The sequence below is a fragment of the Taudactylus pleione genome, unplaced genomic scaffold (assembly GCF_031769625.1).
Source record: "Taudactylus pleione unplaced genomic scaffold, aTauple2 ptg000216l, whole genome shotgun sequence".
Classification (NCBI taxonomy): Eukaryota; Metazoa; Chordata; class Amphibia; order Anura; family Myobatrachidae; genus Taudactylus; species Taudactylus pleione.
The window spans coordinates 5255688-5268645 of NW_028284618.1; the positions used below are offsets into that span (position 1 = coordinate 5255688).

Consider the following 12958-nt stretch of genomic DNA (forward strand, 5'->3'; position numbering starts at 1 on the left):
TATATATAGAAAGGTCCAAGTCTCACAACTAATAACTCCACAAAATGGCTACCCTGTGTAGGCAGCTATACACCCAAATATCACTGCACTGTTCAAAGATGTAAATAATATGAGCACAAACTAAGTTATGCTGCAACTTGATTGAAGATCTCAATTATTCAAAGGATCAGCCGTTCGTTATAATCGCGCACAGAAGACACAACGCTAACACGACCTGGAAATCTGTTGCTACATGTGGATTATAGGTTGTCATTTACATAAAATGTCACTATTAAGTGCAACTTGGTCACCATGAAAAAAAAAACACCATGACACGTCACTGTCCACCACGTTTGTGCAACGACAATTTCAGAAAAGTCTCCTAACTGAGCCTGGTGCAAACTCCAGTAAGTTTCCTGTAGTGTATTGTACAAAGTTTAAACTGGATAAAGATCAGTGCAACCTAGGTCTTTGCTTAAAAAAATAGCTGGCTAATGGACAAAGAAATTAAAAGGCAAGGTTTAATAATGGAAGTGGTCACATTACAGGTATTATATAGGTGCTACAGCTAATATATAAAGTCCAGGATTATAGGATCTATAGTAGAGCTTTCTGGGAGTAACTCTGTTGTTGATCTTGGTTGGCCGCAGGTGGCGAGATGGATGAAGAGGTTAGTGTATAGCTGGGGAGCTGGGACATGTTTGTACCAGTCTGATAAATAGTAAGATCTACGGCGGCAGCATTCACGCTATATCCTGGAGCTGGGTTGACATATACGCTTCCTGTAGTGGAGCCAACTACTGTGGTTCTGAAAAATAGAATTAAATAAAAGGTTAAGAAACCGGCCACATCTCCTCGCTGGCTATCCGCTCAAATATATTGCAGAAAGAGAATGTGCAACTTAATCAATGGAGGAAGTCTTCCCTTATATTGGATGTATATTTTGGGAAGGACCTTCTTTATGTCTTGCACACCCTATTAAGGCATTCACGTCTCTTAAAACTGCCATCTTTACCCGAGGATTAGGATTTATCCGATCGCAGTTTAATAAGATTAGAAATAGGACACTTGTTGCTCACAATCCATTGTTGAACTACATGTCCCAGCATGCCATGAGGCCGACACCATGCCAAAACATCCCAGCAGCAGGTAAGCCACAGGTTACATAGAAGAACCATAGTCTGTAAATATTTGCCACAAATGATAATCCTTTAAAGTAACATTTAAACATGAATTAGATACAAAGCCATTCAAAGCAAAATCTATACATATGGAGGAACAGGTTTTAAACCGTTAACTATATATGTAAATGTTTGATTGTGTTCTGTCCAATAGATGTGCTCGCTCATTATCTGCCATCTGCTGTTTGCAGGTAGTAATACAATAATATAAGTGATCGATATATATGTGTATTAAAATACAAAAAAAAAAAACTATTTATATGAAGGAGAAACATTACGAATATTAAATACAGGGCAGTAACTAGGACAGTACGACCAGTGCCATGGCACAGGGCACCGCAGGGCAGGGGGCGCTGTTTGGGCCTGTCAATTTTCCTGTTTATTATCATTCTTACTTGTAGCTTCCTCTTCTTTTATCCCCAGCATCTCCTGGCCGCCCCCATCTCTTCCCTGGTCCTTCCCCATGAGGTGCACTCTCTTATGTCCCTATTTAAAAAATGGGGGGGAAATGCTCTCTCTCTGGCACAGGGCACCAAAAAGTCTAGTTACGGCTATGATTATTATATATATAATAATCATAGCCGTAACTAGACTTTATATTTTTTTTTTTTATTTAAAATTTTAACTATTACAAATTTAGAGATATTTAAGTTAGATAACTAGTGAATGGATAGTCTGTGTTCCACAGGGGCCTGATGCCGTAATAGCGCCTGCACTGCCTGTATGGAAATAAATGTGTATGGCAGCTCCTATGCAGAGCTGTGCGCAGTGTTTTAAAGTCATCATCATGAGGGCGCTCGTCCCTGCCTATACTTGGGGCAAGAGTTCCATCTGATAACCGGCTGATCCACGCTGCTGAACCCTATACATAACACGGAATCCCAATGAAGCGCCCTCTATGACGTGTGTCACAATGTGCACAACTCTGTACTCTCCAGTACCTGAATATGCGCGACTACACAGCACGCGTAGAGCGAAGACACGCAAGATACGCGCCACAATCGGGCACACGTTGTTCTCTGCATCCACCCCATAAGTGGCTGCTTCCACTGTAAGTGGCAAATCCATTTTATATCAGATTTATTTTAAAATACAATTATTTGCTGAATACGTCTTCTTAGCCAAAAATACAAGGTCACATCTAAGCGGTGCTCTGCTGAGCTGAAATCGTTACCTGGTGAAACTTTTTTAATGTTACTTTAACAATATGAGGGTGGGCTCTGTAATATCAGTGCCCACGTATGATATTTCATACTGTACGTATAGCAGCCTCTCCTCATTGTAATACACACAATCATGCGCGTCCAGTAGAATTACGATGGTATTAACGCGTTTCGGTAGGAGCACGATAGAACACCCTCAAAATCACAACTGTTGCACTAATCATGCGACATATGATGGTTGCATCAGCAGTTTTAACTAGTGGCAGGAAGAATAAAAAGCAATAGTCCTTTCTATTCCAAAGAATAAAGTAGGTGAATGTCAGCTCCTAGGACTAGCCTAGGCACTCAACAAGAACGCAACCTTTGTGGTGGCCATTTCATATAACAAATGGTACTATGCAAGTATAACCGATATACTTGGAACTGGACCAATGTTGTAATGGCTTTTGGACGTTTTGGTCACAATAGCCAGTCAGTGACTATTGCTGATTACTTGAGGAATGTACTTAGGTAACATTAGTGGCTTTCCTCTATTTTATGCTACTGACCTTAAGGAAGAAGCTCTGAAGACTGATGTTCTATGGAGCTTCCTCTGAGTCACCCTCGCTGTCTAAACACTGTATCTATCAGTTATCTTGAGGAAGGATTAAATACTTAACGATCGATTGTTTATCTACAAATACAAAGCTATCCACAGGAAAGCTACAAAAATGTCATTAGACACCAGTTCCTCTGCATTCCACAGGAAATGGACACGGCTGCTGCTCAGTTGCTCCGTGTGTAACAGAAGCTCTTCAGGAAACCTGAAGCTAGTATAATTATCACTGACCTCGCTCACCCCAAAATCCATGCCCCTATTCCTACTATTCAGTAACTGGAAAGTATTTTACAAGAAAAAAAAAAAAAAAAGCTGATCTGGCTTCCAGGAGTTCATTTGATTCCAAATTCTACAGACATGTCCGTATTCACTTAGCGTTTTTGCGCTAAACGGAGCGAGGTGCATGATATTTTTCGCATCGCAGCTGGACTCAAACAGGATTGTAGACATAAAAAAAATTGTATTAAACTAGGGATGTGCAGGCTCAGATTAGTTCGGATTTTCCCGCCAAATTCAGATTTTTCCCGCCAAAGATCGGGTCTCAGAAAGAGGCAAAACATCATCTTTCATGGACTTTTGTCCAGGAATGATGATGTTTGTCCATAAAAGATGACGCTTTGTCTCTTTTTGGCAGGAAAAATCTGAATTTGGCGGGAAAGTCCGAACTAATCCAAGCCTGCACATCCCTAATTTAAACCAATGGGACTGCACTTTGGAGCAGCAAAGGTGTACAAAATAAGTCACCAAATTTATAACAAAATTGCACAAATAAGATACTTTTCTCTTATTTAAACAGGATTGTAGTATACAGGCAGTGTAAATGCACAAAGAGGGATGCATGGCACGACTCAGTCATAGGAGTCCCAGGCCTCTTGCCTTTTTTCTCAGAATAGCATTCTTGTCGCTATAGCATGCAAATCCACTAGTGTTGTACAAGGTATCTGTACTTTGTGCTTTTATCGCATTAGCTGTGCAAAAAAAAAGACGCAAATTCTGAGGAAATATAGAACGACGGGACGCTTGGCGCTGCTTGGTAATTTTTTTCCCTGGCGCAAAATGGGCCCTTTGCCGTAATAGGAGTATAGGTGAGTGAGGAGACACCTGTAATTACAGGCATTGGATGTAGCTCACATAATGGAACAGGTCACGGGCTAAAACCACTGTTCTGCTATGGAAAATGTGTGGTTTCTATAGACTATGAGACATGGCTTGCAGTGCGGGACTAATCCTGCAATATATGTTGATCTATCTGTAAGGCATTTATGCACACCGTACAGCTTCTGTGCAATACAAATAATTTAATTGTTGGAGAAGTTTTGTATATAAGATAAGAGCTCTGCACAGTAGAATGTAAGCTCTTGTGAGCAGGGCACTTTCTCTTTCCGTTTTGTAATTTGCATTATTATGTGAACGTTTCTGTATCTGTCTAAATTGTTCCCCTTGTACATGTGTAGATGTTTATTCATACACATTGCCTCAATATGTGAACAACTAAGACGCAACAGGAAACTGCACCAAGTCATTTGATTAGAGATGTGCAGGTTGGGTTTTACTCGGTTCTTATCGCCAAAGTATCGCAAGTTCGGATTTCCCGAATTGGCTATCCAAAACACGTGACAGCCGGATAGCCAATATGATGCCGTTTTTGAGATCCGAACATACCCGAGTAAAACAGAACAGCACAGCTCTACATTTGATATGCGGCACTTGTATATCTGTGTACGATTGAGTCAGCAAATGAAGCACAAGGGAGTCACGGCTGCTGCATCGTAGCACTTTGTATAAAGACTCAGATGTACACAGATTCACAAGTGTCCCCAGGAGGGTGCGTCTTAGTTGCACACATTTTAGTGCAAAAAAAACCCAAAAAAGAGATCGCCACAAGCGGAGTCGCAGGGGGCCTGGCGCGCTCAGAAGAGCTGTTTGGCGTGACTGCAGCAATAGTGTATGGGGACACATCTGTAATCTTGTATGTTTCATGTCTTTGTACAGTGTATCGGAACCCTTCTGGTACCTTATAAATGCGAAATTATAATAATAATAATAATAATAATAATAATAATAATAATATAAAAAAAAAAATCTTACATTGAGATCTACATCCAAAAATGAAATGTGAGAATACCGCAATCACACCAGAGAGATTTTAATGGATAGAATAATTATAAATGGGTGTAGCATATTTTGTCGACATACCTCATGTAGACATTCATAATGTCGACACGCTTAGCATGACATTGACATAGTCAACATACATCATGTTAACACTGATGAAATTAGAATATCGACAAAAAACATCCCTGGTGGTCTAGTGGTGACTTACCACCTGGTTTAGGGGTCTATTTACTAAGCAGTGTTAAGGGGCACATCCACTAGATGATCTACTCCCTGTCCAATCTCTAAACAATTTTCCCTTGATTTTTTTCCCTTGAAATTTTATCTTTCAGGCTGAACGATTTGCAAACGATTTGCAAACTATCTTTAATAGATCAAGTGAAATTGACCTGCATGTTCGGTCGACTGACGAGACGATCAAACGACCAGCGGGAGCGCGCATCATTGATCGTTAACGACCAAACACTGCATGATTTATAAACGATTGAATAGATAACGACGTCGTTATCGTTCAATCTCCTGCTAAAATCGTGTAGTGGATGCCCCCCTTTAGGAGACAGAGTGAAAGTGATAAGGTGCCAGCCAATCAGCTTCCAACTGTCATTTTTCAAACACAGCCTGTGAGATGGCAGTTAGGAGCTGATTGGCTGGCACCTTATCACTTTTCACTCTGTCTCCTAACACTGCTTAGTAAATAGACCCCTTAGTGGTTCCGACAACTCCAGCAGTGTCTTCCAGGTCTGACTGTGACATCCTTGTGTCTTCTGACGGATCCACGCGGCTTCTGGTGGTGAGTATTGCTAACCTCAACCTTTCCCCTACTGCCTAACCCTCCAGTCCGTGCAGAATGTAGTCATTTAACGTGTCAACATTCTGCAGATGCCAACTCAGAAGAGTCATCACCAAGTCTGAGCGATTGGTTTGCAGTCTGCCAGTAGCAGGTCTGCTCTGTACACATTGCAGATTATTGGTGCCGTACCACAAAAGTTCCAGCAAGAAAAACAAATATGTTATGCTTTTCCAATTTAGCTCTTTCCCTATTGTCGCTAATAGCTGTGGGATTTATTCATTAGTTATTTTTATTGAATTTGGGGCATAGAGAATTATACAGCATACCTTTCATCCGCTTACATTGCAGTACACATACCACTAATGTATCCATAACCTAAAGAGCTTCAATCTCTGTATAAAGGTGATGAATCTCCTAGCATCCTGATGTTCTAGGTACCATACCACTTAAAAGTACAAAAAAAAATATTCACATTACTTATAGGAAGCTTGAGGTGACTGGCTGGGGTGTTCCGAGGCTGCAGGATGAGGGGCAGTTGTCTGATTTAGAGGGGGTATCTGCTCTGAAGGAATTGGGTAAGTCTGGATGTGGCCCATCTGTGTATTTCCGCTAACAAGATAGGTGGCATTCGGATGTTGTCCTTGATATGTCTGAAATGGAGACAATAAATAAAGAAACAGGAAATCAATGAAAAACAACCTTATAAAGATGCTGACAAGCTCCTTCCTGCATGATAAGCAGCACAATAATACAAGCACTAGATGCACCCCTCTGACTACAGGACATTGCAGAAGTACGAGAATGACGGAATAAATACCTGCTGCGGAGGGCCCCCTGCTGGCGGCATGTAGTACTGCTGGTTCTGCATCTTTGCATACATGGAATACATGGGGTCTTCATTCATTAACTTTGTATATAGAGACAGTGCCTCCATGACTTTGACATTTAATTCTGAAAGTTCGGAGTGCTTCCTGAAAAACAAGCGGTTACAAGTTTGATTACTGAGAAAAGAATAAATAAAATGTTTTCTTGGCTTTAAGAAAGAAAGGTGACTGATACCCCATTTACACCGCACCTAAAAGCCGGGTTACTGCTGCGTTCAGCCGGGCTGCTTCTCGGTGTAAAAAAGGGACCAGGGTTGGATTCCCAGGTCGAGTGACCCAGCAATCCAACCCTGGTAGCTTGCAGGGTTTAACGCGGAAACGACCCGTGTAACCCTGCAGTGTAAACGGGTAACCCGTGTCGTCCGACACATATCCTGTTTACAGCATGGGAAGATCTAGATTTCCTGGTGCTTAAAGATGATGTCATCTCCAAGCACCGGCAGAAACGTTCCACTGCACACGGGGGTGCAGTGTGAACGACGCCACAGTGTGAAAGCGGTCTGTCCCGGGTCTGACCCAGTTTGGAACCATGTTCCAAATCCTGAGACAGACCCGGCACTTAGGTGTAAAAGGGGTATGAGTGCGTAACAAGGAATGAAACTGCATCAGGCTCAGTCCTAAAAGCCACATGTAACAAATGCACCTATGGTCCTGACTGAGTTGGACAGATCTAGAATTATTGCTATATTATAAGTGCAAACATGCAACCTATCAACTCATTACAAAACTGTGGCGCAAGAATGCAACCTCTCAACTCATTACCAATCTGTGGCACAAGAATGCAACCTATGTACTTATTAGAAACATCACTGAAGTACCAGAATACAACTTATCAAATCACTTGGTATTGGGTCTAGAAAATGCCGCTGAACAATCCACAAAGACTTACTAACATCAGGCTGACACTATAATACAGACTACAAATTCACTAGGAGCAGTGACATCACTAACGCACACAGGGACTATAGGCACCGCCCACAGAATGGCTGCCATTCTGCCGTTTAAAGACCACTAAACCATTGGCTAATACCATGGCAACGCTGGAAGCCGTGACGTGATAGCCGTTTTTACACCCAGAACCCTTACATTTTGCCTTTGACGGCATTTCCATCTTTGTTTCGCTTTCATCCCGCATCTCGATGTACCAAAATTTTCTTTTTGATCAACTAGGACACAAACCTGTCAATATCTTCAAGTTTTTCATCAATCATTGGCCCCATCTGGTGGCAAGCAGCTGGCAAGTAAACACACACAGTGAGTAAGCACAAAGTACAGTATAAACCATCTAAAAATAAAATCATATCAATGTAAATACAAAACACACAAACACTGTCTACTAGCAAGTCACAAACACACCATAATCAGCCAATTTGATTGAAAAAAGTATGGTCCACATGTCAGAAAAGGTGACAAGTGTTTGGTCGAGCATTAAAATCTAGGGGGTCTATTTACTAAGCAGTGTTAGGAGACAGAGTGAAAAGTGATAAGAAAGTGATAAGGTGCCAGCCAATCAGCTCCCAACATTCATCTCACAGGCTGTTTGAAAAATGACAGTTGGGAGCTGATTGGCTGCCACCTCATCACTTTTCACTTCTCCTAACACTGCTTAGTAAATAGACCCCTAGGTGTTAAAACTATGGTAGGAAGTGGATACAAAACAAAACACCTCAATTCCCCCTGGACTAGTAGACAGCTGATTGGACAGTCATGGAACTTGCCCAATCAGAAGCTAAATCTCTGAAGAAGCTTCCACGCAACATATGAAAAAGCCGCATCACCAACAGTGAGGACCCAAGGGGTAAGATACCTACCAATGTACTAGTCTGTGAAAGGTGGATGAGGGGAGTGGTTAGGAAAAATTATACTCCCAGAGGGAAAAAGGTCCTTTAGCAATGCAAGAAACATCTAGAGCATTAATCTTATTTAATCTCACCTTCAAGATGAAGTAAATCTGCTGGGTCTGGAAGCCCATCGGTGGGATCTGCACTTTGCAGCATGTGTAGTAACTGATTCATTTTATCCTGTGGAAAGATGAATAAAACAAATGGTGGGTCCAGGAAACGCGCATGCCATGCAAATATATGTGTACAGCCATTAATGACACTCGTCAGAGCTGGATTTATATGAGGATGGGCCTTCATTGTGCACAAAGCTACTGGTTCCCTACAAATTCCTGACTTCCTATTGCAAAGCGCTTTCTGCACCCTAAACCTGCTGAAAGGGGAGAACAGGTACATATATATATACATATTTGTGTAAGATATATACTGTCATACACATACAATATAGCCATATAACCAGAAGTATTTTTACCTCATCGATATACACGGGTTCCGGCTCAGGTTCTATTGTCTCTACTTGCACTTCATCATTAAATTGGACTGTTTTCTTTTCGGTCTTCACTGAAATACACCATTAGAGCAGTCACATAAACCTTACAGTATCCTCTGATCATCGTCACAGTCACTGATTGTTTCTCTATTTCACATCCGCTCAAGAAAATGATCGTTCTCCCCACTGACAGCAATTGGTATAAAATGGAACGGCATAGCACAGCACATAACATATAAAAGAAACAAAATAACTGCCCTGATAAATACTTTCCCAGATTCTAGAACAGTGCAGTTATTGAGTTTATTGTATATGTTCAGGTGAGGTTGGCAATAGCTCTTTTTTTGAACTGCAGCAGATAGTTACCTATGTGTCTAGGGTGCATTATAAGGCTGTCAAAATTATTCTACCCTCTAAAAAGTCAACAGATTGGTCTGTATTACTACTAACACACAGCTTGTCCCAGGCACTAATTATACTAACTCCTAATAAGGATAATAATAATTATTTCACTCACATGAAAACTTTTTTTTGGGAGCAAACAAGTTGCATTTGATGTAGCAAAATGAGTGCCCAGAAAATGGACACACAATGCACCCAGTGCTGGAAAAAATGAAAGTGGGTATGCAGACATTGGAGGCAATGGGTTCCATTGTCAGACACTTTTACATGCACCGTAATAGCCTTTAAAACACTGTGATCTATTTACTAAGCCTTGGATGGAGATAAAGTACCAGCCATTCAGCTCCTAACTGCAATGTCACAGGCTGTGGTTTGAAAAATGGCAGTTAGGAGCTGATTGGTTGGTATTTTTTTTTTCGTCCACTTGATCTCCATCCAAGGCTTAGTAAATAGATCCCTGAGGAGTCTATGTACTAAGCCTTCGAGAAAGATAAAGTGGACGGAAAAAAAGTACCAACCAATCAGCTCCTAACTGCCATTTTTTAAACACAGTCTGTATAAGTAGCTGGTTGGTACTTAATCTCTGTTCACTTTATTTCTCTCCAAAGCTTACTACATAGACACTTTAATACATGTAAGGTAATGCCAGTGAGACCTTTACCCCTCCTCCTAATAGACGGTTCCACTTCATAATGATTTGCAAACTATTCATACATTTTCCACTACTGGAAAAATCCTTTTTATATAACCAGATGTTTCTAACGTATGTACATGTCTGCTGCATATCTCAAGCAGCAATGACCACTACTCCACATGGGCCCAAATGCATCGCAACTGTGACCATGTGAAGCTGGGTGCACTCTTGTCCAATTCTCACCCAATCCAACCACGGACCTACAGCAAAAAGGAGAGGGGGGGGGGGGGGGGGAGGAGCAGGTGCACACTGTAAGCTCTAAGAATACAAATGAGTTTAAAAAATGAATGGAAATCGGCGACCTAGGCCAATTACATTACATGTACACATTATATTTGGTTTATTTGATGAAATATCAATGAACTTTCAGAAAGCATTGAGGACACACACAAAACGCAATCGTGTGAATAATAAAAATTAATCGGCCCAAAGGGTTATCGAACCTTCTACACCAGATTCCGCTCGGCAGTAGGACGGGACAACAACAGACATGTTCGGTAATACGAAGCTTTGGAATAATGTTATATAATATGATATGATAATAAAACATTACTTACTCATCTCTGGCTCCGCCGTGAGGTCAGCCGTGACAAAATTGGAAGGAAATAAACCAATTCCTTCATTTGTCTCCCCTTTCCACCAGTTTGGATCACTGGAATGAAGCGCACACAGTGTTAAATACTATTGGTGTGAACAGTGCAACACTATATTCATATATTCCCACTTATGGGTACAGTAGGAAGAAAGCACATCCTATATGTTCAATAAACCATTCCAGCCTCCAGTTGTAGATCAGTACTTTACCTCTAATAATATGTATGTGCCTTTATCAGGAAGCTCTGCAAAGTGGTAAACTCGTATACATTGTTTCTTTGCACGGATTCATAGTGTCGGTCACCGATCTGGTTACAGCTGCAGTACCACCTACGGAACTCATATAGCTATCATTCCGCTAACCCTAACCCTGATGACGGCTGTATCCAGCAACTCGCCAGACGTTGCCGGTTCTGTATAACAGTTACACTTTAAAATAGCAGCTGGGGGGGAGGGTTCAGACAGTACAAATAGCTGCAGCACCGGCCAGATCTTCTTAAGCCCATTAGAAAAATAAATAATGCAGAAAAGCTTAAATGGAGAACACAGAGGAAAATCTGCATGGAGTACAGCCTTGGTGATCTCCATTTTCAAAGCTTTTCCATATTATTTATTTTTCTAATGGGTTTAAGAAGATATACATTTATATATAAACTTAGTGTACAGAGCCTCTGTGACATTGCTTTCTACAAACCACCAGTTAAACAGCCCATTTAGAGCACCACTTTTTATTATTATGTGTGAGAGATTAACATTGTCATATATACACATACTGTACACACACACACACACTCAGTATGATTCACCCAGCAGCGGCAGCCTGACACAGGTGGAAATCCCGATCGTCGGAAGGTAAGTATAAACTAACCTATTCTACCCCCTAACCCTCCCTTAGGGGTGCCTAACCCTAACCTCTCGCCCAAGTGCCTAACCCTAATCCCCCCTCTAAGTGCCTAACCCTAATCCTCCCTCTAAGTGCCTAACCCTAATCCCTCCTCTAAATGCCTAACCCTAATCCCCCCTCTAAGTGCCTAACCCTAATCCTCCCTCTAAGTGCCTAACCCTAATCCTCCCTCTAAGTGCCTAACCCTAATCCCTCCTCTAAGTGCCTAACCCTAATCCCCCCTCTAAGTGCCTAACACTAATCCCCCCTCTAAGTGCCTAAACCTAACCCCCCCCTTCCCTGCCGCCAAAACCGAAGTCCCCCGTGGGGGGGGGGGGGTCGGGGGTGCCTAAGCCTAACCCCCCCTTCCCCTAGCCTGACCCTAACCTCCCAGGGGCAGTGCCTAACCCTAAGTCCCCCCCGGGAGCCCTAAACCTAGATGTATGAGGACACATCATTGGATATAGATATATATACATACACACACCTCCATCTATTTTACTCCTCAAAAAGCTAAATGAAGTTTACTTTAAACCAGAGGTTCCAAAACTCTGTCCTCAAGGCACTAACAGTCCATGTTTTAGGGATATCCATGGCTGAGCACAGATGGTTAAATCAAAAGAAAGAGATACTAATTAAGTCACCTGTGTTCAAACATGGCTATCCATAAAACCTGGACTGTTATGGTGCCTTGAGGACCGAGTGTGAGACCATTCATGACCTCCGATTGTCTACAAAAAAAATATCTCACTCTCCAAACCGGGACTGTCGTAAAACAATGGGAAAAAAATTATATAAAGCCAACGTGAAGACAAACACAAAGAACCAATCATATGTGTATAGTAGTCAAATAATAGATTTATTATTACACAATTGTATTCGGGAAGCCTTAACTATAGCCACAGACATCGATCCCTATGATCATCGTGCCTGTGCACATTGCATTCTGCATCTGCAACATCTACATATGAAATATACCCATTAAATGACGAGAGATAGGATAGAGCTTCTACACAGCATTGCATAAAAAGCACAGCGCCCTCCAGGAGGAATGTTAATATACTATGGCATTTCCTGTACCATTGGCCCCTGGGTCTGTCTGACTTATGTCTATAAATCAGAGGAAGGGGAACGTACCACAGGAAGTACCATATACATCTATAGGACATGTCACTAGTACTAGGTGTGTACCGCACTGACAAAGGAGGAACAGGCAATGTAAGATTGGTGCTGCAGTACAAGAAATTAAAAGAGAAATAGCAATAGGTGGGTTTCGGTTTCTGACACAAAACACCAAAGGCTTCCTTGTAAATGAATTCCATTTGTATGTATATTTAGCTAACA

At 41.6% G+C, this 12958-nt stretch overlaps 1 protein-coding gene across 3 annotated transcripts in view; it reads right to left on the reverse strand.

Moving 5' to 3' along the window:
• Window positions 1-486: 486 nt before the first annotated feature.
• The window catches only part of STAM (signal transducing adaptor molecule), a 67018-nt gene continuing 54546 nt past the window's right edge, over window positions 487-12958 (reverse strand). For 2 of the 3 annotated variants that reach the window (XM_088478606.1, XM_088478605.1), the window contains exons 8-14: window positions 10695-10789; window positions 9024-9112; window positions 8644-8731; window positions 7890-7944; window positions 6644-6797; window positions 6304-6476; window positions 487-787 (exon numbers count right to left, since the gene is read on the reverse strand). In XM_088478606.1, coding sequence (XP_088334732.1) covers window positions 577-787; window positions 6304-6476; window positions 6644-6797; window positions 7890-7944; window positions 8644-8731; window positions 9024-9112; window positions 10695-10789 — 865 coding nt within the window. In that variant the 3' untranslated portion in view covers window positions 487-576. Of the gene's footprint in view, window positions 788-6298; window positions 6477-6643; window positions 6798-7889; window positions 7945-8643; window positions 8732-9023; window positions 9113-10694; window positions 10790-12958 lie in introns of all 3 variants that reach the window. The other variant, XM_088478607.1, reaches the window with a different exon arrangement.